The sequence below is a fragment of the Cydia splendana genome, chromosome 20 (genome assembly GCF_910591565.1).
Source record: "Cydia splendana chromosome 20, ilCydSple1.2, whole genome shotgun sequence".
In the NCBI taxonomy this organism is placed as follows: domain Eukaryota; kingdom Metazoa; phylum Arthropoda; class Insecta; order Lepidoptera; family Tortricidae; genus Cydia; species Cydia splendana.
Window position 1 is genome coordinate 3,069,616 of NC_085979.1, and position 25,269 is coordinate 3,094,884.

A 25,269-nucleotide genomic window follows, 5' to 3' on the forward strand; every position below is an offset into this window, starting at 1 on the left:
AGAGGGTCCACCGATAGCATCGAAAACGTTATCCGCCTCTCTGTCGCTCGAATATGCAAGAGCGATAGAGAGGTACTTAGGTGTTGGCACCAAGTCCAGCTCTAATAACCGTGCAGTGTCTTGAGTGGCTCCCCCCACCCCCACCCCTCGCCTCGCCGTGGAACTCCTAAGACAGGCCACAGCCCAAGACTCCAGTTCACGTGAGTACTAACCAGACAGACGGTCTACCGATAACATCGAAAAACGTTATCTAACTCTCTGTCGCTCGCATATGCAAGAGCGATAGAGAGGTACTTAGGTGTTGGCACCAAGTCCAGCTCTAATAACCGTGCAGTGTCTTGAGTGGCTCCCCCCACCCCCACTCCTCGCCTCGCCGTGGAACTCCTAAGACAGGCCACAGCCCAAGACTCCAGTTCACGTGAGTACTAACCAGACAGACGGTCTACCGATAACATCGAAAAACGGGCGCAACACGCAGGCGGTGTACCGTCTCTCATACCTTATAAAACAAAGTCCCTCGCTGCGTCTACGTAGGTCTGTTTGTGTGTATGTATGTTCGCGACAAACTCAAAAACTACTGAACGGATTTTCATGCGGTTTTCACCAATCAATAGGGAGGAAGATTTAGGTGTACAATTTGTTAAGATTTTGTGTAACCCGTGCGAAGCCGGGGCGTATCGCTAGTTTCAATTATACCTCAAAGAAAATAGTTATTTACGATACAAGTGCGGAAAAGAGGAAATTCGAAACGAGTGGCGATAAATTAAAACACGACCGAAGGGAGTGTTTTAAATCGACACGAGTTGCGAATCACCTTTTCGCACGTGCATCGCACAACGTTTTACAGTACATATGGCCCTTTAAACTTTTGACATACGCACGAAAAGTGCTATTTTACGCACTACAGCAGGAAAATAGGACCATATGTACTGTAAAGCTTATTTTCTATATAATGCGCATTAGAGTATCTTCGACAGCGGGTTAATTTTTCAAATCGTTCTAAAATACCTTAGCAACACTCGCGCTACTACAACGCTTACCAAGGCATCTTGCTTACTGTTGCAACAGTAGAAAGTGCTAAAGTAGTAGTAGTAACAGTAGAAAGTGGTAGATTTAGTAGCTATTGGTGATTTTCAAAATTATCCCACTTCTGAAGTACGTACCTTATCTACATACCGGCACTACTTTGAAAATAAAACTCGTATCTTATTTTGTCAATGAAAAGAAAAATGTGGTATCTATGTATGGGAGGCATACAGAGTTACTGCCTTTCAACTTTGACTAGCAGTGTGAGATACGAGCTTTTTTCAAAGTAGTAGTAGTGCCGATATATATGTACATATGTGTATTGTGTATCGTTAACAGAAGCCGATGGGCGTCCTTTGAGCTCCGAGACCACTAAATCAGCACCTGACGTCATACAGATCTACTGAAACATTGTTTTACCTCGATAATTGTAAACTTGATTTAATAAAAGGTTCGTGTTATTCATATTTTAAGTATAATTTTTATATAATAAATATCATTTATTAATAAGCATTAAACAACTGTTTTATTTCCTTCTTGCTGGTACTTATTGCACAAAGTTACACAGCAGGCGGCTTAGCACGGTCGCGTTTTTATCCCTTGTCACCATGCCTGTCACGTTCTAACAAGTATGTAAGTGCGAAAGGGACGCGCATAGTGATAGTCGATAAAAATAGAACCGTGCTGAGCCCGCAGGACTACATGAGGGTAGGTAGTTAGTATAGGGCCAAATGAATCAACAAGTACTAGAGTTAGACCAAGAAAAGTCTGCAGAGATTTTGATAGCCCATTCAATGCAAGTGTTATTTTAAACGTCAAATCTCTATGAAATTATGACATAAATAACGCTTATACTACGTAGACTATCAAAATCGCTGCAGACTTTTCTTGGTCTAACTCTAGGACATACCTGTAGATTAAACAGAAATACGGCCTGATTCGAATGTTAAGATAAGTACTTACGTCAAAAATTTGCTAAAGATTCTTCAAACAAAAACGTCACTTTTGACACTGGCGTAGGTATCCGATCCATGTCGTATCTTTATCAAATTTTTGACGTATTATAAAGTTCGAATCGAGCCGATAGTTGTCAATGTCATGTTACTCGTTTATATAATAATATAAACTTGTAAAGTACATATAAACTCCGTTAGTTATTTGCCAATAAAATATAAGTATATTTTGCAATAATATTTAAATTATTATTTAACTACAGGCTGGCAGATTTACTAATTATCAATCAACAAAATCAACCCCACCAAATCCTAAAGAGCCTAAAGGCACAAAATAAAACAAAATGAGAGACTTCGCCAATCATTGGTATTTATAATTAAAACATGAAAATTCATCACCAAAGACGGACTAATAAACCTCGGCCGCGAAAACAAAACAATTTCATTATTTATTTAATCTAGCTGAATTCCGTTGATACTGAATTCAGGAGGGACAGAGACAGGTAAGGAATAGGGACTGGTAATATTCATGTTAGTGTTATGACATGACATGTTTTAGAAATTCGAGTCTAAAATTCGAGCGTAGTTTACAGGGCTCCATAATATTGGAGCTTGTTTAGGCATGAGTTTTCTTTAAAAGGCATAGAAATAATTCTCTAAAATTGTGAATAAAATTTGTACGTGTTAGCGTTGATACGCTAGCACCGTCCCACGTTGAGGGATCGGCCCGGGAGCCCGGGACTGCCGCGGACCAGGCCCAGACACTAAAGCGCCGCAAATATGCGTTCCTAACGGATCAATATGATTTTGCGGCGCTCGCCATTATAACTCTGGGCCCATAGTCGACCGACACCAAACAGTTAATAAAGGAAGTGTCGGTCAGGCTAATAGGCGTCTCGGGCGACCACAGGGCGGGCTCCTTCTTGGCTCAAAGATTAAGTCTGGCGGTTCAAAGGGGCAACGCAGCCAGCATTCTAGGTTCCATTCCAGAAGCGGGTAGCTTTGGAGAGATATTTTATATTTAGTTTTAGTTGTTAGTTAGTTTTAGGTTGTATGTACCTACGTTTTGTTATAAACCTGTCAAGTAGCATTAATAGATAATAAATCTGTTCAGATCGCGTTAACGCTGCCTATATGAGATTGACGCCAATTTAATTTCTTATTAAATTAAGTATAAATTTCACTGTTCCGTCTGGACTGGCCTTTAGGTAACCCTTATCGAGGCTACAATGATTTAGCGACTACGAACGCCGAACGGCACTTCAAACAAGTGTTCAGAACATTATAGGTAGAATTTGTTTAAACGTGCGGTTGTTTTAAGCAATAAACGCAGCGTTGAACGCACATGCGTCGTTGGAATATAGGAAAAATAACAATGCGCTTACGCTGCGTTTACCGCGTAAAACAATGTAGTACTTAATGTAGTGTCATCATTAGATTATCTGATGTAAAATGGGTGGAAGCGGTGGTGGCCAAGTGGATCTGACGTCCGACTTTCAATCCGGAGGTCGCGGGTCGTGGGTTCAAATCCTGGCTCGTACCAATGAGTTTTTCGGAACTTATGTACGGAATATCATTTCATATTTACCTCTAGCTTTTCGGTGAAGGGCATCGTGAGGAAACCTGCATACATCCGCGAATAAATTCAAAGGTGAAGTCCCCAACCCGCATTGGGCCAGCGTGAGGACTGTAGACAAAACCTCTCATGCTTGAGAGGAGGGCTGTGCCCAGCAGTGGGGCGTATATAGTTATTTATTTTTATTTATTTATTTTAAAATGGGTGTGCAGCAAACGTATTGCGTTTATCGCATGATACAACCGCGCGCTTAAGGTAGGTAGATACACTAGGTACATAACATAAGTACATAGGTAATGAGTCAGCCTGACAATCGATTGTCATTTTTGATTTGTCAGCCCTATAGTTCGTTTTATTTAGCATTAGAAAAAGACTACGCGATCTTGACGTGTCTTTTAATTGAAAAACGCTTTTTAAAAGTCAGTAACAATTGCTTATTAAAGCAAAATAATGTAAATAATCGTATATGATTCATAATTGTTACATATTAGCCGTGACTTATTTTTCAAAAGTGTTTTTCAATAAAGAGACACGGCAAGATTGTTTTCTTTTTTGCTAATGCTAAAAAACGAACTATCTGTTGTCTTTATTATTCACTCGTCACGAGTGCCGCGGTGATTTTAAATTCATTGCATTTTCCAATCAGAGTCCGATCGTTAAAAAGTTATAAAGTGAACGTATCCTTTTTCAATGTTTCATTCCGGTGTTAGGTAATAAAGAACCGTTGGAAATATCTCGTTCCTAAATAACGCCAGGCGTGGCTCACTCCGCGATTTCGTCGGTTTGCTACAGGTAGCTAAAAGTACATCCGTTCCACACCAATTTTGGTGGTTAGCCATAAGCCGCGCATGACGCTGTCGCCACCTAGCGGCCATATCTATTCTGTCCTGATCGCAACAGACGCGTTTTGTTAGAGAGTGAGTCTTCTGTACCTAGTACTATTATTTATTCTGTGATAATGCTGCATATTGTCTGCAGTGGAAACATGGAAACGTAAATAATTTAAATAAAGCTTGTAATTGCAAGGTGTTTTGAAATAAAATAGGTAAAGAAATTGTGTAAAATCTGTGTGCCTGTGTTAAAAATAGTCTATATTATTTTACAGTACATATGGTCCTACTTTACCGCCCTAGGGCGGGATTAAGGACAATACGTGCCTATGTCAAAAATGTAAAGGGTACTTTATGTACTGTAAAGCGTTGTACAATAGGTGCCGATTTAAAACACTCCCTTCCGTCGTGTTTCAATTTATCGCCACTCGTTGCGAATTTCCTACTTTTCGCACTTGTATCGTAATGTACTATTACTTACTTACCTACTTAGTTTAGTACCTAAGTAGTAGAAAATCCATCTCAATGAAACAGACGCTTTTTTTTATTGTCGTAATAGGGTATTTGACTGTATTTAAAATAAATTATTTTACACCATGCATGAAATAAAGCACCAGAAGATAAATAAAAAAAACGTGGACAGCAGTTATTTTTAGACACAATTTCTATTTTAAAACCCGTATAAAGCTATAAAGAGTAGGCAATTTGATTGTGACGTCACATGCTAGTGTTTCATATAAATTGCATACTAGCAAAATTGTTTTGACAGTTCCAAAAAAGAAACTGTGTTGACTAGTAGTCAAATACCCTATTATAAGCTTGTTTCCATACTTTTGACCTGGGGTGTATTATAGGTACAGGTATTATAATAATAGCTACACGTTATTATAAGATTGTGTCAGACGTGTCAGACATGTCTGCACGCTATTATAAAATGTTTCGTATAAAAGGTTAACTTAGATGCATGCTACGAAATTGAGAAAAATGAGCGCCGTCTCGCCAACGAAGTGCTTTGGCAGTTTAGAGAGGAAATTCTAAATTGGAAATATAGTGTCTTATAAAAACCAGCCAAACACTAAGTAGGTACTAACATATATTGTACCATTAGAAATAATAGTTATTTACAGTACATATACACCGTGTTTTTTTTTGATTTCCGTTAATTTCAAGGGTGCATTCCTGAGCTTAAATCAAGTAACTTTCTCAAAGACACCGATGTTCTAATTAAGTCCATTTCGGAGATAATCCATAATTTATTTTTTTCCTATAAGGCCTCTACAAGCGTGTACACTTGCCTTAGGGCCGGCTTACATATTGATTAGTGTTTAGAATGAGTTCATACATTTGCTACTAAACTTAAGTACAATCTCGGTCGATTGATGTACGAAATGACATTGATATGTCACAGATTTCAATTGTTTGGTTGAGTTAAATGTAATGCCCGTGTTACAACAACGCTATATGCTACATTTAATTACTTTTTAAACAAAAAAAAAAACAAAAAAGAAAACAAAAAAATTTTTTTTTTTTGAAAATTAACTATGCCATTTAGTTCTTATAAACGTACTTAACTATACCCCGAAGTTAACGGAATTCAATAAAAACACGGTGTATGGTGATACTTTGATACCGTGTCTTTACCGCTCTAGGGCGGGATTAAGAACAATACGTGCCTATGTCAAAAATTTAAAGGGCCATTATATAGGTAGGTACTGTAAAACGTTGTACAATACACGTGCGAAACGGTAATTCGCCACTCGTGAATTTCCTAGTTTTCGCACTAGTTTTTACAAGGGGGCAAAGTTGTTTAACTTCTCGTGCTAATTGATGCCCGAGCAAGCGAAAGATTCCAAAATTTAATCACGAGCGTTGCGTTGATACTTGAGCGTTGCGAGGGTTTCAAGGCACGAGGATTAAACAAATTTTGCCACCGAGTGAAACACAAAATTTTTCACCACGCCAACACAAGGAAAATAGAGTTAGACCAAGAAAATTCTGCAGCGATCTTGATAGACCACGCAGTGCAAATGTTATTTATACGTCATAATATCGTAGAAGTTTGACGTTTAAAATAACACTTGGACTGCGTGGGCTATCAAAATCGCTGCAGATTTTTCTTGGTCTAACTCTACTAACTGTAAAATTACCCTAACCCGATTAGACGATGCAAAAATGCACCAATGCTAGAGATTAACCCCTCATAATACCTGCATATAACTTTACGGGCCTGATTTAGTTAAATTATGTTTTATCCCTTTCTTAAAAATACGTAAGTCAAAATGACAGATTAGGACAAACGATTATTAGCTAGTTGAGGTTTGTAGAGCGTTTATGAATGGGGATACTTAATTAATCAATCAATCAATCAAAGCATTTATTTTCAGGCTACTAAGGCCCATAGATACATACCTTACAAACGAACATATATATACAATAATAAAAAACTTAAATACTAAATAAATCATTTTCGTGACGCAGTTTTCTGTTGCGGCGTCACTTGCTCTGGTGTAGGATTCGGCAGATTCCCACGGAACCGCCGAAATATCACACCCTTCGGCCAGAAGTCCGTGCTCGCGATGGCTTCCAGCAGCGGCCGCGGCACGCGCACCACAAACGAGCTGAAGTGCACGTAATGACGCGATCGCAGCTGGAACACTTTCAACTCGTAATTAATATATATCGACTCAAATTTGTTATCTATCGATATCAGGATCCTGACGGACTCATGTCGATGTAATTTTGCAGCTCGAAGTACACCGAATTTCACCTCGATCGAATACAAACAAGGGGTCGAAAAATGGTTAGCAAATTTTGAAATTAATATCTTGTATAGTTTGTTACATATTTTGGAGCGCTTGGTGACCTAGCGGTAAGAGCGCGCGACTTTCAATCCGGAGGTCGCAGGTTCAAACCCCGGCTCGTACCAATGAGTTTTACGGAACTTAAATGTACGAAATGTCATTTCATATTTACCAGTCGCTTTTCGGTGAAGGAAAACATCGTGAGGAAACCGGACAAATCCCAATGGCAGTCGATTTCGTAAAAATCTGTGCCTACGCCAAGTCACGAGATTAGTTGCCAAGCGGACGCCAGGCAAAAATGCCGGGATAACGCGAGGAAGAAGAAGACATTTGTTACATATTTACATACGAACATTAGAAAATTAAATAAAGGCTATATTAAAATATTTCAAAACCTTATCTTAGAGTGGTATTCCATCTGTCACTGTGATTCTTCACCGAAAACTTGCTGGTTAAACGTTTTCATTGAAGTTTTTTTAGTGTTTCGACGGCCAGTCTGGCTTAGGGTGGTATTCCACCGTCCAATTTCTTACGCTGCGTCTACGTAAGCGAACAACTCGCGAACGCGACGCGGCGCGGCGCGGCGGGCCCAAGGCGTTCGCATTCGCAACGAGATCGCCCACGCAGGACACTTCTATAGGTATCAAGGGATTGATTCACCCCGCGCCGCATCAATGACCTTTTATTTATGTAGACGTGTCACGTTCATAGATGACAAAACTAAATTTTGATCCAACAATTTTGACAACTTGACAGGTTGGCGTCACCTATACGACTAACTAAATATAGGTTCCGGAACCTATATTTAATGGCTCACGATCGTGCGCCTGGTACCATATCTACCTCAATTTACTTACATCTATGCGCCGCATCGCTTTGCTTCGCGTTCGCGTGTTGTTCGCCATTCGGACATTACCACAGAATAATTAATAGTACTATATACCGTACAGAAACTTCCTACAAAAACGAAGTTTGACAGCGGTTTAGGGTCGAATCATGCTGTCCCTTTCTAATATATGGCACTATCCCTTTCGGCTATTTAGGGTTGTCAAAAATCAAGTGATTATCTTATCTGTGGTCGTGCACGCAAAAGGAAGTCAAGTGGTGCCAACCCTAATAATTGCTCGGAGCAATGCTGAGCCGAGCGGAGCCGAGTTTGACCGAAGTCAGGAGTTTCGCACCCCTGCCATTACTAAAATGAACTCAAGCTTGCCAGCGCCATAAACGTCATAATTCGGTCTGTGACCGAAAATCGCAATAAGGTACCGGTACTTTACTGCTGTTTGTACAGGTACATTCATTTCATATTTATAGGCCGAGAGACAAACGTCTCGTGGTGTCAGCGACTTAAAACAAGCAGGGTCACTACCAACTAGTCATCACCTGTTATATGCTGATGATGCAAATTTTTTTAAGATTATTAACACAGTCAATGATTGTTGCGAGCTTCAAGCCGATATTAATTCTCTGTCTGCATATTGTGAGAGTAATCAACTATTTCTTAATCCTGATAAGTGCAACATTGTCACATTTACACGTAATCAAAATCCAATAACATATAATTACATATTAAATAATCAACACATAAACAGGGTTGATAAGGTCCGTGACCTTGGGGTTATAATAGATGATAAACTTACTTTTAATAATCACATAGATGTTGTTGTTCAAAGGGCTTACAAACAACTTGGTTTTATATTAAGGGTTTGTAAGCCTTTTCAACACGAAATGACATACAGGATATTATACTACAGTTTAGTCCGATCAATCCTAGATTTTGCGTGTATCATTTGGAACCCTTTCTTTAAGTGTCATATCAATAGGATTAGAACGTGTGCAAAAGAAATTTCTTAAGTCCATCGATTTCCGTATGGGACGGGGTAAATAAAAACAGTCATATAAAAACAGTCTTTCTCACTATGGATTGCTGACACTTGAAGATCGTCGAGCACAGTTTGATATAATGTTTCTTTACAAAATCGTTAACAGCTTTATTGACTCCCCCTCACTTCTTGGTAGGTTATTATTTAAGACACCTCAACGCACTGCACGCCATAAGAAACTATTTGCTATCCCTTTCTCTCGTACAAAATATTGCTCAAATTCTTATTTCAACCGTTGTCTCAATTATTATAATATAAATGTATCCCACATTGATCTATTTTCGTATAAAACCTGTGAAAGTTTTAAAAAACAAATTATTACTCACTTCAAATTGAAATTATAAACAATAACAAACTGTATATTTAAGTAGGTAACGATAATTAACGATAAAATAGGTATAATTGAACTTTTTAATTTCGTTTAGTAGTACCACTGTATATATATTGTATGTAAATAAATGTTTAAAAAAAAAAAATTGAACTTTTGAAAGTAACTTCTGTATATTAGTTAGTATAATTTATGCACTCATTGATAACTTTGTTATTTAATGATAACTTTGTTTTCCGCTTACTGCTCCTACACCAGCTATCTTAGATTAAAAATTGTTTTATTAAGGTAGGGCACTCAAGGTCTATTAACACATATAATATTATTATATTATTTTTGTACAAGACTGTTTGTTACCTAAATAAATTAAAAAAAAAAACTAAAGGATGACTCACTTTTGACCGGGCCGTGTCCGAACCGGAGCTTCCGGCGCATCGTTTTCTATGGAAAGCATCACGTGATCGCCTGTCATGTCATAGAAAAGTAAGCGCCGGAAGCTCCGGCCCGGACACGACCCGGTCTAACTTGAGTCATCCTTAAGCCAGACTCATTGATGTATATCTTAGGACTAGCCTTAAGTATAATTATATAAGTATAATTACACGGGCAATAAGAATGGGGCATGAATGGGGCCGGTACAGCGGTGTGACACCGCTACAACGCGGTTGATTGATGAGTTCGCGACACGCGCGCGATTGGTCGCAACTAGTTGCGTTAGACTGCACGATTGGCTCGAATTCGTGAGTGACACCGCTGAACTAGTACCATTACCATCTTTAGGTATTCAAATAAAAGTAAACACACAATTTGTAAATTTTCGGGTAGTTAGAACATATATTGGTTAACCAACCAAATACAAAACCGCCTGGATCTGTCACTGAACGACCTAACTTTAACCTACTTTATTTGATCATGTAATGTTTTCATCTACCCTCAACTGGCTTAAGGAGCCATTTGAGAGTAGATTTTGTTTACTTTTATTTAAATACCTAAAGATACAGAGTATAGCGCCCGCAAGGCACGTCCCGACGTCGGCCCCGATACAAGTGTGGATCTAATTGGCCCTTTTGTAACGCAACTGTACGGTTACCATCAGTTTGTCACTGACATAAACGCCGTCGAGAACGTAATTTACTTTCTATACATCCCGTTTGCACTAATATGCGAGTGCGAGCGAGATGTATAGAAAGTAAATTACGTTCTCGACGGCGTTTATGTCAGTGACAAACTGATGGTAACCGTACTGTTCTAGGTACTCAGTTATTGTGATGTAAGCTCAAAAGTCGTGGGACGCTAGCCTAAGTTCACCAGACTTTACGAAGCAAAAAATGACAATATCTTGTTACAACATGCAAATTTCGTTCCAACAAACAACTTTTAATTTAAAATCTCATTTACAGATGGACATTACAATTTTACTGTTGTGTATCGTCGTTCAAGCGTCGGCATTGTGCCCTATCGGGTTCCAATACGATGAAAATGACAAAAAATGTCACGAAACCATATTAACACCATTAATAAGTAGTTTGAGTAGACGTCAATTTGTCAATTATCATTTACCGAGCAACTTCAAATACGCCGTCAAAAATTTTGTAGACAGTGAAGGCATGATTGATACCTACCTCTGCCCCACAACATGGACGTATGATTTTATTAAAAAGATATGTATAGAGCCGCCACCGAAAAGGAGATACATGGAATTACAGCCAGTGAAATGTCCGTATTGTAATTTGAAAGAGGAAAAGATCGAAAAGAGAACGAGAAAGCCGAGAAAATTGGAAAGTGTGGATCTGTTTCAAGTTCCAATGTATATTGCGAGGAGTAAGAAAAGGAACAAGGATGCGTTGGTAAATGTTATTGAAAAGGTTATGAAAATATATCGATGATTGGTAAGATAAGTCTATTATTATTATTACAGAACCCCTAATATAATGTTCATTCAATAGCGTCATATGCCGCTTAGAAATCTTTTTCATAGCTTCAAAGAACCGTAGACCTGAGTATATGGTTTAAACAACTCGATGCCTCCACGCGTTCCCGAGATAGGGTCTTGGCAGACAGACGGACGGACGGACAACAAAGTGATCCTATAAGGGTTCCGGTTTTTCGTTTTGAGGTACGGAACCCTAAAAATGAAACCCATTTTGCTGGAATATTCTGACTCGACCTTTCGTATAAGTATATTTGTGTTGATGGTCTAAAATCGTGATTCGGTCTCGACCTCGACCAGGCGTGGCTCACTCCGCGATTTCGTCGTCATCCGTTCCACACCAATTTTGGTGGCTAGCCATAAGCCGCGCGTGGCGCTGTCGCCACCTAGCGGCCATATCTGTCCTGATCGTAACAGAGTAACAGACGCGTTTTGTTCGAGAGTGAGTCTTCTGTACCTTAGTACTATTATTTATTCTGTGCCTCGACATAAATGCAAAAAGATGATTAAAAATTCGTTCAGGTTCCTTCTCATACACAGACGAGAGGTTAAAACACAAAATTGTAAACTGATAAAAATGTCATTGTTCAATGGAACAGCAACACTCCTAACTGTACATAGGTGGACCTTATTCCAAAAGGCAGAAGGTCCACCGATGTACAGTCGACGTCAAAAATATGTTTACACTTTTAGACCTTACTCCTTTGTAATAAGGTGAAAAAATGTAAACATATCTTTGACGTCGACTGTACAGTTAAGTGTGGGTGATGGTATGCCAATAAAACTGCTACCTAGTGGGAAAAGTGATGAAGCATGCCCTCGTCACTGCACTGATAGGAAATTAAACCCTCAGGGGTCGGATTCAGATACCATTTGGTAACTAATACCTGGCCGCGAAGCCAACATAATGCCATTCGCTTATGCTCCGTAGTAAACGTGTCACTGTTACACTATGTGCAGGGGCGTATTTTGAAATTTCGCGCCCCGGGCCAATACGTTTCGCCGCCCCAGTAGTCAAGGAAGAAAAACAAAAGGCAATCCGCCAGGGGCGGCATATGCCGCCCTCGGGGGTTGGCGCCCCGCCCTCGGGGGTTGGCGCCCCGGGCCATGGCCCGGATGGCCCTAGGGTAAATACGCCCCTGACTATGTGAGAGATAGAGAGACACAAAGCGTTTCGTGGTAGCGATAGTGATTGTCACCTTGGCTAGGCCGGATGGTATTTGAATGCTTGCGAATTGTCATCTCGGTCGGATCTGGATAGCAGAAGTGTGCAAAACGTTCAAGAATAAACTCGGGAATCTAGAAGATGTTGATGTCAACTTTAGCCAGTCTTTCTCCGGGACCACGAAGACAATGTCGTCTTCGAAGCGACGGAGGTAATTTTAAAGCTTAAACGCGATTCAGTCCTGTAGCGAGTCTAAGATATAGCCAGAGTTTATGTTGGTACATATACGAACTCTATGTAGGAATATTACGCACATGCCAACATCATTGTTGTAATTAAGTTAGTTCCAACAGATAACATGGCATTTATTTCGCATTGACTACAAGTCCCGTTTTAGGTGGGTAAATATAACACATTTAGGTCTCTTGCATTATCGAGAATATTTATGTTAGTTTTTGCCCTGTGCTGTGTCCACTGCAAAATGCTATTGTATTCCCGTTTTTGAATAGTGCCGTAAATAAAGCCCTCAACCGGTGCTCGCTCAATTAATTAAACTTTCGGCCTTTGTTACACAGTATCGGGGAACGATGAAACGCTGGAGCCATGCACAAGTAGGTACCTGCAGATGTAGTGCATAATAAAATTATATTCCATCGTTTTTAGGGTTCCGTACCCAAAGGGTAAAAAATAAAAAAAGTATTTTACTACATACTTATACTACATCTTACTAGATTTAACCTTATTTTACCGTATTAAATTCGGTGAGCATGATAGTTCTAGTATTCAGTTCAATGTTTTTGTACGTCATTTTCGTAAAATATAGTGAAACTGTACATAATTATATAAACTGACCACCAATGTCAGTACCTATATTTACAAATAAAACACTTACTTAACATTATATTACAACTAGCTTCTGCGACCTTCTCTGGGTGGAATGATGATGGTGGTTGATAAAAACTACCATATATGATGGACTCTCTGTTTAAGCATGACGAGACAACAGAAAGACAAACATTCGCGTGTATAATGTTAGTAGGGATGGATAGATCAAGATAGGTAGGTAAAGGGATTTTCAGTTCTTGAAAATAATACAAAAATTATTACAGGCAACTTTTTTTTATTGTGGATTTAACCAAACCTCTTTTAAATGTTCTACACAATTTTAAATCATGTGCACACCGGCCGCGTGTGCGTAGACGTTCACATGCGCGTTGTAATATACAGATTCTTATGAGTGACGGCACACCGCTGGCGTGACGTGTGCGCGCACGGTTCCAACATATTAACGTGCATGCCTACGCACACGGTGTGCGTAACCTTTAAGAACTCTTAAACTATAATAAACTTACATATTATATGTTTGCCATGGATTGCTCTAGATCTTTACATTTTGACGTAACTAATACCTATTAAAAGTATATCTATTATTAAATTGACATCACTTTAAACAACTTTGGTAGTATACAAGGCAAAAAGTACAATATTACATAATAGTAAAAAACAAGTGATATCTACACAGACTAAAAATATCTGGATTTATTTTTATATAACGTTACTTCTATGCCAAAATAGATTGTAGAGATCCTATTATTAAAATATGAAGACAGTTCGATTGCCCCAATTTGTCTGATCGATCTGTTATTTTGTACAAAATTAATACACTTTGTTCAAAAGCGGTACATCTTGTTCAAAAATGGTACACATTGTGCAAAATTGGTACACATTGTGCAAAATTGGTACACATTGTGCAAAATTAGTTAAAAAGCTGAATTATTGGGTCGTAAATTGGCTTATCGAACTATCATTTTAGTATCTAGCATATTGTAAGGATGAGTAACGAAACAAGCGAATGCTGGAATAATACTCATCCTTTCCGAACCTTACATGGCGACCCTGCCAGGATTTTAGGAACACAATCTACATGAGTACGTAAGTGGGCGCGCTCATGACGCCGCAGTTGTTGTCCTTGTACGACATTATCACGTAGCCGTCGTTGCCCCACATGTTGGACCACGAGTTCTTCACCAGCCAGTACTTCTGCCCGTGATCTTTTAGTGGGCCTTTTCAAGATTTTGGTGGCCAAAATCTAATTTTCTTTTAATTTCTAGGCTGTTTTATTGATTTTTACATATTTATGGAAGCAACCATTTACATTCATGTTTAAATTTTGTTTTCTATGCTAAAATGACAGTTCGATTGCCTCAATTTGTCCACCCGACCTGTTATTTTGTACAAAATTCACTTTGTTCAAAAGTTGTACATATTTGTTCCAAATTGGTACAGTTTGTTAAAAAGTCGTACATATTGTGCAAAATTAGATAAAAAGCAGAATAATTGGGTCGTTAATTGGCATATCGAACTATCATTTCAGTATCTAGCATATATTTAGGAACACAATCTAGATGAGTACGTAAGTGGGCGCGCTCATGACGCCGCAGTTGTTCTCCTTGGACGACATTAGCACGTAGCCGTCGTTGCCCCACATGTTGGACCACGAGTTCTTCACCAGCCAGTACTTCTGCCCGTTGAGGATGCCGTACCCGACCGCCAGCACCGCGTGGTCGAGCTCTTCCACTTTGCTTTTGCTGGGGACAAAGTATTATTTTAACCCTTTGAAAACACTTTTAACCCTTTTAAATATATTTTTTAATAAATTTAAAAGTGGAAAAAATTACTATTCTAAGCTTAATAGCATCGTTCGCAGACGTTTCTGATTGTTAAAAAATAAATTAATATTATTATTTTCTCTACCTGGTCGTTAGTGTTTGCCACCGACGTGGTATTAAAAAAAAAAAGCAGGGTCAATAGGGACCATGCGCGTTGGAGGATTGCCATCTTGTGGCCTGAATCGGAAACATAAACTTGACATTGACACTTCACGTTAAAGCAGAAGGTGCTGCCCTCTACAGTTCATGCACGCTGCATTGCGCGTTGTAGGTTCTGCCATCTAGTGGCGTAAATTAGAAACTTCAGCTTGACATTTACATTTTGCGCCAATAAAAAGGGGGCCCTTGTGCTGCCCCCCACAGTTTATGCACGCTCCCTATAGAATTCTATAACCAAAGTCTTGCTTAATTTTAAACGTCTTAATATCTTATCCTATACAGAGGGAAATTTTAACCATACTCTACATGGTGACTTTATAGGTCATACTGAACAACTATTATTATGGGACCGATAAAAAATTTGGCTGTTTCATACATTCCGGCTGAAGTGATCCCGCTGATTTCCATGGGAGAGCCAAATCTTATTTCGCGATTTCGGCGGTGCAGTGGTTAAAATTTCACCCTGTATAGTTCTTAAAGAAAAACCAAGTCATATATCGCCGCTATACTTACTCAACCTCGTATCTGTGACACTCATTTGATGACAAAAACACCCGTATTCCGAATGAAAGAAAAGCGACATTTCCATCAAATGATTGTTGCAGATATGAGGTTGAGTAAGTATAGCGACGATATGGCTTTTCATCAAAAACGGGGTCTCAATATCACATATCACTATAGCTTACTGAAAGCTGGACACCCTAAAAGCTTTTTGTTGTATTTGACTATGGGGCTATTCATAAATTACGTCATTTCAAATTAGGGGGGGGGGGGGTCTGGACATCGGATGACGGTAGCATGAAGTAGGAGGAAATGGGGTCATTTGAAGCATGATTTTTGGATGATTATAGGGGGGGGGGGTCAAAAATCGTCAAAAATCGATGACGTAATTTATGGACAGCCCCTGTACGGGTAGTTTTCCTACTGATACAAAATAAATACAAATAGATTACCATTCGGGCTCGTAGTATACGCCGTGAGAGTAGAAGCTGAACGTTTTATGCGACGCGTCGATGGCCACCGAGATGGGGCCGTGCTTGAATATCGCCAGCTGGAAACACATGATTATTAAGTAAAGTGCAAGCATGGATTCGAACTAGGGTTGCCAGATCGAAAGATAGATAACATTGTCCCCTCACTGGATGTGTTTCACGACAGTGAAGCCTCATTTAAAAACAAATTATTATCTGCTGGCAACCTCAGCTAGCTCGTCTAACTCAAGGTGAGTTAGACGAGCTAGCTGAGGTTGTGTGGAAGTTACGTTGTGTGGAAAAATTATTGTTAATATTGAGTTGTTAATTAGTATTTTATAGTGACTTATTCTAATTATTGTAACTTATACTTAGTTAGTTTTTTCTTGAGTGTTAACTAAAATGTGTAAATTATACATTATAATACTTAATGCATGCTGTGATTGCCTGTAAGTGGGGGAGCAATAATAAATGTGCCCTCTTAGTATGTTACTTATATTTAGTATGTAAATTGTATCTTCTGTTGGTGATCCTAATAAATAAACAAATAAACAAAGGCCCTATTATCGGGAAACAATAGAAATTTTTCGGGATTTTGGGACATAAGTGGGGAAAAAAAAACATTCAAATTAAAGTAATTGTATTAAAAACAACGATATTTTACATTATTGGCACTACGTCAGCTCGCTCGCTCGACGACAGTTCGGAACTTGAAATTATTGTTTTAAAACGTGAAGCTGTTTTTCGGGACAGTTTACATTTTGTCGGGAATCTGGGACACATGCTAAGAATCGGGAAAATCCCGCCAAATCCCCACCATCTGGCAACCCTAATTCGAACCCAGGCCGGAACAAGTTTCTGGGATCTTAGGGTGGTGACGGAATAAGCGCAAATTGAGAAACCTTTTGTTGGATAACCCTCTGTACTCTGTAAATGAGTACAGTCGCCATCAGATATATCGGAGCGGCCAAGGTGCTCACAAATATCGGAACACGCCTCTATTGTCAGGGCGTTAGAGCGCGTGTTCAGATATTGTGAACACCTTGGCCGCTCCGATATATCTGATGGCGACTGTACATGGAATTGAATTTGTTACGACATACGTTATTTTATTTATTATTAAATTATTGATTTGTATTTTAAACATGACCTTTTGTTCTTTTGTTCATTTGTGATATTGATATTTTTATCTTTATTTGACATTTTTATGACACTTACAAATTATTTACGTTGACATCGACTTTAATGTTAATTTGGTTCATATTCAATTGTTTGACATGTTTTTCTTTGTAGGTACATGACGATCCTTATTGGGAGACACAATCTTATTATTTTTTATTTTAAATTTATAATGTAATTTTTGACGATCATGATGAGAAGATAAACATAATTTTGACGAATGTAGCAAATTTATAGTGTAATTTTCATCTTGAAATAAAGAAATCTAATCTAATTTAATCAATATCATTGCATCTCATTCTCTCATTATGCAAAGTGTGAGACAAAATACACATTAACATGAGGATGTGTAAAGTATTCCAAAATAATGTACTGACCCTGAGAGCTTTCTCGTCGTTGGTGGTGACGTTGACCCAGCCCTTGATGGAGGTCACCAGGGTCACGTTGTCGATGTGGCAGTAACCGTCCTGCCAAAAAAAATACACATAAGTTTTACGGCTATAGCCAAAGAGAATTTAAAATATACGCGTATTGTCAAATCTAGGTCTTATCTCTGGGAACCCGTGCAATTTTTTAGTTTTTATGTTTTCCGAGCAAATTAAATTATTTTTTTTATTTCAGGCAACTAGTGGCCCATACATAAATACCTTAAAGGGGTCCACTGATTAACAGTCCGCCGGACGGTATCGGCCTGTTAGTTGTTCGGAACTGTCAAAATTTTGTTCCAACTGACAGGCCGCTACCGTCCGTCCGTCCTGTTAATCAGTGGGCCCCTTAAAACTAGCACACATATTATAAAAATATTATTTTAAAACTACACACTACAAATCACATTATGGCTGCGATGCATTACACAACCCCGCAGTGTCAGGGAGCCGGCCGCGGAACCGCCGGAACTACACCCTTCGGCCAAAACTCCTCCTTGGTGAAGGTCGATCAAAGCTCGGTCTCCCAGATACATAGACTAGGAATCCTCTAGACGGAGTTTAGAGCAATTATTTCATGAAACCGACGCTGCCAAAAAGGGGGTGCGGGGGACGAGGTGAGCGAGGTCCCGTGCCGTGATTGGTCCGTTCAAAGACACGGGCGTCACACAAAGACACTTGCGACTCGAAAATGGAGTAAAACTACGTATTTGTGGCAGAGGGGGTAGCGCTACTATGCTCAGTCTGGAGGATGTCTTATGTCCGTACCTGTCCCAGGTAGCCGCCATACTCTTCCTCGGTGGGCAGGCCGTGTTTCATGATCCACTGGTACGCGCGGAAGTCCTCGCCTCCATCGCATCCGTTGTTACCGAAACTGTGCAATAAATACGACAATTTTATCAATTTTATTAACCTTTCATATGTGTGTGGTGGTCAAAAGGTTCAATCAAACCTCGGTTCTGCTGTATGAAGCAGAAATCGTTTTTATTTACATATTTCTTTATCGATACATAGACGGCCGACGCGCGTACCAGTATGAAGGTATCGCGGCTGCTCGCGTATCTTAGCTGTATACTATTGGTTTGATTTGTTTGTATGATTCTACTAGTTTAAAGTATTATTTTTGTCGACTCGTAGAAAAAGTATTGTATACAATAGTGATATAATCAAGCTTTTCAATCTCGTACCTCACTTAGGCAACTCAGCAAGCTTCTTGCCTAAACACGGTACTCGACTAAAAAGCTCTCTATTATATCACGATTGTATAAAATATTAGTTTACAATGGAAAACGGTATATTTACCCCCAGGAGCAGTCGACTAGTGCCTGCTGACTCAGGCGCACGAGGTGGTTCCCGTTCTTCAAGAACAGAGCTCCCTCCACGGCCCCCACGGTGCCGAACGACCAGCACGACCCGCACACTGATTGGTCTGGTAAAAAAAAATAAGGGCACGATAAAGTTGTTATTTAGGGAAAAAATAGTGATAGGGAACGTGCATGAACTATGGAGCAGGGATGTTGCGGATGCAGATTTTTTGACATCCGCGGATGCGGATGCGGATATTTAAAGGCTCATATCCACGGATGCGGATGCGGATGTCAAGATAAGGTACTTAAAAAACGTCAAATATTACGTTTTTAGTAATTATTATTAAAAAAAACGAAAAGTTTAGTATTTGAGCAAAAGCAGGAGATCTAAGGTCCACCACCTTGCATTTTGGAGACAAAGCAAACCGCTTGGAACAGGTGTTCCTGGGGGTGATCTGAGCTGATTAAGCCCGGTTGCCAAGAAGTTCCCCCCAGCAGGTGGGCAGGGGAGGGGGGGTAAAAGTGCCTCCGGCGCGCCTCACTCTAAGCTTTATATCTGCATACATCTCGCAACTATATCAAGTTTGGTTTCATTTTCGTGTAATTCGAGGATGAAGAATTCACTTCTGTGACAAAATTTTCACTTACCCATACAAAAATTACGAGAAATTTAAAATAAAAAAAAGAACTTTTTTTTTTTCGAAAATCTTCTACATAATTTATACTATGAGGATTTGCTCTAGCAAAAAAATACCTGTGAATAGCCCAGTTATCCTACTATACAGAATAGTAAACTTGTCAAACACTTTTTTTCATAACTCTGTTAAAAAAAAATGTTTTGTGTCGCGCGGCGTACCTGCATTGTAAGAGCGGTATGCAGCGTTTAGGATTTTTAAGTATGTTTAGATGATTTCTGATAAGTTGTTATTCTTCTGGTTGTAGATTACATTAATAAATTACTTCTGGACGTGATATATATACAAATATAAATTAAATATATAAATAAAGATGTTGGGAAAACTTTCGCCAACAGAACTAAGTATTATAAATGTGATAAAATTAACATTATTATTTGTATGTCTTTTCCATATCTCGGGACCATGGGGTCCCGGACCTTTGGGAGGCGTACGTGGGGACGAAGCCAACAGCGCAGAGGCCCTTTAACACGTTCAATGCGAAGCTGCATTTTGTGAACTCGCTCTCAGTGCGTTACAACCCATGAGAGTCCTGTATTGAACTTTTTCGCTGTGGGGTACAAGTCAATTACAACCTGTATGAAGGGGTTTATATTTTACCTAAAATATCTTTACTAAATATATACTTATTAAATGTAATTATGACAATGTTTAGTCTAATAACTAATCTACCTTATATTGCCTTCGCCGAAGTTGATGACTGTTGGTTGAGCTTTTATAGACGAATTAATTAACAGGTCAAAATTGACTTGTAACGCTTAGCCAGGGCGGGCAGGGGTAAAAGTGTCGATGATTTAGTAGTGATGGGAAAGATAAACAAACAAATATATCAATTCAATTTATTCTTATTTTTACTGTAGGTATATTTTTAAGGCAATTCTTAATGAATATCCATGTCTGCATATCAAATTGTTTTCGTCTTTGAATGAAACTTTTGTCAATAACTGCACTAACAATTCATTAAAGTGAAGCAAATTCCCTATTTAACTAAGAGGCTACAAATACAATCCAGGCGTTTACAATACAAGTCCCAAATAAAATGCTCATCATCATACGTCGGACTCCAGCGGGCATTTTCGTGGCATGTCAGAATGATAGGTAAGGTTCGCAAATCAATCAATTCACTTTCGAGTATTTGTACTTAGTATTTGGTACCTAGTATTTATAATGTGAAATTCCAAATATAAGTATGAACAACAGTCATAATGGCGCATGTCAGCTATTTATTTGTTTTCTAAGTGGCCACTTCAGTGGGCTATCAGTCATCATTTCATAGAGTATTTACACATTAAAGATGAATAAATGATAACGGGTAACTAATTTAATTAAGTATGTTACAAATACTAGGTACATTATAATACTCGTAAGTTAAGATTTTTTTGTAAACCTTACCTTGCCCTCAAATTGCCCCCTATAGTCCGACGTTTGCTCATCATTAATTTTCTGTACCATTTTAATCCTCTTTTTAAGGTTGAATAATATGCAGTCATTTTGCCACTATAATATCGTAATCAACAAACATGTGTATTGATAACAGGGTAACAACACTAATGCGCACTGCCCTTACCTAGAGTTCTATACAAGGCCGTACACAACAGGTCATATAGGCCCTGTTCCGCACTGAATAGCAAAAGTTTTAATCTAGTGCGCACAGGTCTTACGTGACCTGTTAATTAATTTATATCCTGTCGGGTAGAATGTTAAATGACAAACATAAATGTATACTTGACTATATAAAACAATTAAAATAACACAACATTATCGCCTTCGCACCAGGGGGATGTTACGTATTTCGGTCGCCGCACCAGGCGAAAGTCCAGTACAGGGTCAAAATGACCTGTTACGCAGTGAACGTGTTAAGGCACGTTAATCTAAAAGCAAGGGATACATGTGGTGGATACTATCCCCGAACGCACAATGTGATACATCCGGAGATGGTCCCCGCCAGGTGCAAAGACTATTGCAGTGCAGCACTTTTGTGCTGAGATGGGAACTAAGGTCATGGGCTATAGATTTGAAAGTTGGATGGACTGGATAATGGGCTATGGGAGAGACTAGCGGACACCTGCCGTGACAATCAGTCTCAAAATTGTAAATGACAGGTGGTGACTCGCCAACTCATTGAGTGGGCCCCGCGCACAGTGCGACAACAGGGCAACACTTTGGAGTGGCTGTGAGATTGTCGAGAGGTGAGTCTGCGGTAGCCAGATCCCGGTAATCCGTTCAGCAGGCCGCCGGCGTTATGACATTTTACACTTCCAACCTGGAGCATAGGTCCCGCTCTTGCGACTCCATTCTGGCCGGCCAATCAAGGCAAGCACAGAAACGAGGGCCAGATGACAGGGCCCTCTGGAATAGGGGTCCGCGGTGTCGTCACTCACCGTCAGCTAGCCACAAGCTGCCCCCGCGGGACATTATTATTATTATTGTGGTGTTGTGGGCCTTTGAGTGTCGCATTGACCAGCATTGATCTATTGTGACGGCCCTTAAGTTCATTACTAATGCCCGTTGCATCCAGAAAGTTCCAGATTCTTTGGGCCGTAATGTTTTGTACCTCATAGGGTTGCACTACGTGTCGCCCTAGAGGTAGGTACTTCTTTTTGACATTAGAAGTCCACAAGAACAGAGAATGTGCATTGCAGTCTCCTCTGACTCCTGACAGAACCTGCATGTCGCATCTTGTTTCGTGTTGCAACTTGCAGTGTCCAGTCAGTATTCTGGTCACCTCACCGCGCAGGTTTTGTGCCTTTTGAGTCTTAAAAGCTCCTTAGCAGTTTTGCTGTTGAACCCTTTGATCAGAGCTTTCGAGTGTTCTTGTCCTTTAACGAACTTCCACCAATCGATTGCTCTCGTTTTTTCTAAGTTGCTGAGCAGAGAATATGCATCTCGTTTTGTGCTTCCACAGAAGGGTTCTGGGCCGACAAGGGTGTGTCTGCGCCCTTTCTAGCAAGTTCATCCGCTTCTTCGTTTCCGTTAATGTCGGAGTGCCCTGGTACCCATCTAAGTGTAACTTTGTTGGAGTAAGCCAGTGCATTTAGGTTTGTTTTACAGTTCTGGACTAGTTTTGAGTTTGACTCAAGGGATTCTAGTGCCAGCGGAGCAGCCTGGCTGTCTGAGTTGATGTAGATAAGCTGGTGTCTTAGGTTTCTATCCAGGTTGATCTCCGCACATTTGTTGATAGCGAAGACTTCTGCCTGGAAGATTGAGGCCAGTGTGCCAATGCTGACGCTAGTTCTGAGCTTAGATCTCTCACCATAGATCCCACATCCTACATCATTGCCTTTCTTGAAAGCATCTGTATACCAGATGTGGCTTCCCTCTTCGACGTACATGGATCAACAACCAAAGTTGATCCATTTGTCTCTAGGAGCTATTTCTACTGTGTACAGTTTGGTGAGATGACATTCGGTGTGCGTGTCATCAGTGGGCATGCTAAGGGCTCTATTCGCAAAAACCCAGGCCTTTAGGCTTCAGGCTTTAATGCCTGAGAGCGCCATTTTGGCCTGTTTAGCGTGCATATTCTGTAGACGCACTGCTTGGCCTCCTTTTGCACCTGCAAGTGGAGTGGTATGATGTCCAGTAGTGCATCTAGGGCCGCTCCCGGTGTCGAGGAGTAGGCGCCTGTTACTGCTAAACAAGCCGTGCGTTGCAGGCTGTTTAGAGTGACTATTGCTGTCTTTTGGTCCACGGCTAGGGTCCATAATAGTAGGGATAAAACGCCTCCTTGTAGGCACCCTTTAGTGGTATAAAATTCATGCTCTATATATAGTATTGATGGTCAGAGTAGCTACTCTGTTCGAGAGCATGCTATGTACCCATCTGGTGGTTTCGTCTACTCCCTTTGATTTCATACCATTGAGTATGGTCTCTGTGGGCGTCTTGTCGAAAGCACCTTCAACATCAAGGAACGCACATAGAGCGGTTTGCTTTTCCTCTAGGGTTTTCTGCACCTTGTCAACCTGGTTGAAAATTATTTCGGCGACACGGCGGTTTTCAATTGTGTCGCATGTTCCGGTGTAGGATTTGGTCTATGTTTGGGGACAGATTATAGCCCCTCAGCAACAGCCACCGTGCCCTGCTGACTGGGGCTGGTCCAAACAACATGTTTATTGAGAGCCCATATGGACAAGCCTACCTGCGGCGGCTGCTGCTTGTTTAGAGCTTATTCGTTGCCGCTGCAAAACAAAATGCGCAGGGAGGTGCAACTGCGTTAAAAAAAAACCTAAAATGCACAGTCCCATGGGCATGTAATGGCAATTACGAACAATATATATCCTATTTTAATCCGCATTTTTTGTCAAACATCTCCTATGTTAATTTTATCACATTTATAATACTTAACTCTATTATCGAAAGTTTTCCCAACATCTTTATATATATATTTAATTTATATTTGTATATATATCACGTCCAGAAGTAATTTTTTAATGTAATCTACCACCAGAAGAATAACAACTTATCAGAAATCATCTAAACATACTTAAAAATCCTAAACGTTGCATACCACTCTTACAATGCAGGTACGCCGCGCGACACAAAACTTTTTTTTTAACAGAGTTATGAAAAAAAATGTTTGACAAGTTTACTATTCTGTATAGTAGGAGAACTTGGCTATTCACAGGTATTTTTATTCTAGAGCAAATCCTCATAGTATACATTTTGTAGAGGATTTTCGAAAAAAAAATCTAAAGGTTTTTTTTATTTTTGAATTTTTCGTATTTTTTGTATGGGTGAGTGAAAATTTAGTCACAATTCGAATTATACGAAAATGACACCAAACTTGATATAGTTGCGAGATGTATGCAGATATAAAGCTTAGAGTGAGGCGCGCCGGAGGCACTTTTACCCCCCCTCCCCTGCCCACCTGCTGGGGGGAACCTCTCGGCAACCGGGCTTAATCAGCTCAGATCACCCCCAGGAACACCTGTTCCAAGCGGTTTGCTTTGTCTCCAAAATGCAAGGTCCCCTTAGAAAACGGGACCTTAGATCTCCTGCTACAAGAATATAGGTGCGTTATATTTAATAAACAGGAACTTGGCCGACTTTTCTGGATCTAGACGATTTCGTTATAGGTAATGACGAAATTACCTAGCACTTACGCCGCCGCTAAGACGTTCATGTACTTGTTCGACATCCAGCATAAGCTCCGCATCGATTTTATGCGGATGCGGATGTTGAAAATAAATAAAATAATGCGGAAGTTCCGCGGATGCGGATGCGGATTTCGTACATCCCTGCTATGGAGGGCAGCACAGGAGCCGTAGAATTTTTGGCGCGAGGCGTAAAATGTGAATGCTATGCACAAGAAAACGTACGAGAACGGTATATGGCAGCACTTGCTTTGGCCATGTAGGGTAATTCACCAGTAACTG

General features: G+C 39.9%; 2 protein-coding genes and 1 long non-coding RNA gene across 6 annotated transcripts in view; 2 read left to right on the plus strand and 1 right to left on the minus strand.

Annotated features, from left to right (window-relative positions):
* LOC134800771 (phospholipase A1-like) overlaps window positions 1-25,269 on the plus strand; it is a 619,586-nt gene that overhangs the window by 553,770 nt on the left and 40,547 nt on the right. The window lies entirely within an intron of this gene.
* Window positions 310-1,491, plus strand: LOC134800442 (uncharacterized). The gene is made up of 2 exons (XR_010145537.1): window positions 310-418; window positions 1,366-1,491. It is a non-coding gene; the product is annotated as an uncharacterized LOC134800442 (long non-coding RNA).
* The window catches only part of LOC134800729 (digestive cysteine proteinase 1), a 28,264-nt gene continuing 16,587 nt past the window's right edge, over window positions 13,593-25,269 (minus strand). For all 4 annotated transcript variants that reach the window (XM_063773251.1, XM_063773252.1, XM_063773254.1 and 1 more), the window contains 5 exons: window positions 19,198-19,324; window positions 18,664-18,769; window positions 17,848-17,937; window positions 16,274-16,371; window positions 13,593-15,080 (listed from right to left, as the gene is read on the minus strand). In XM_063773251.1, the coding sequence (XP_063629321.1) occupies window positions 14,894-15,080; window positions 16,274-16,371; window positions 17,848-17,937; window positions 18,664-18,769; window positions 19,198-19,324 (608 nt within the window). In that variant the 3' untranslated portion in view covers window positions 13,593-14,893. The remainder of the gene's footprint in view (window positions 15,081-16,273; window positions 16,372-17,847; window positions 17,938-18,663; window positions 18,770-19,197; window positions 19,325-25,269) is intronic.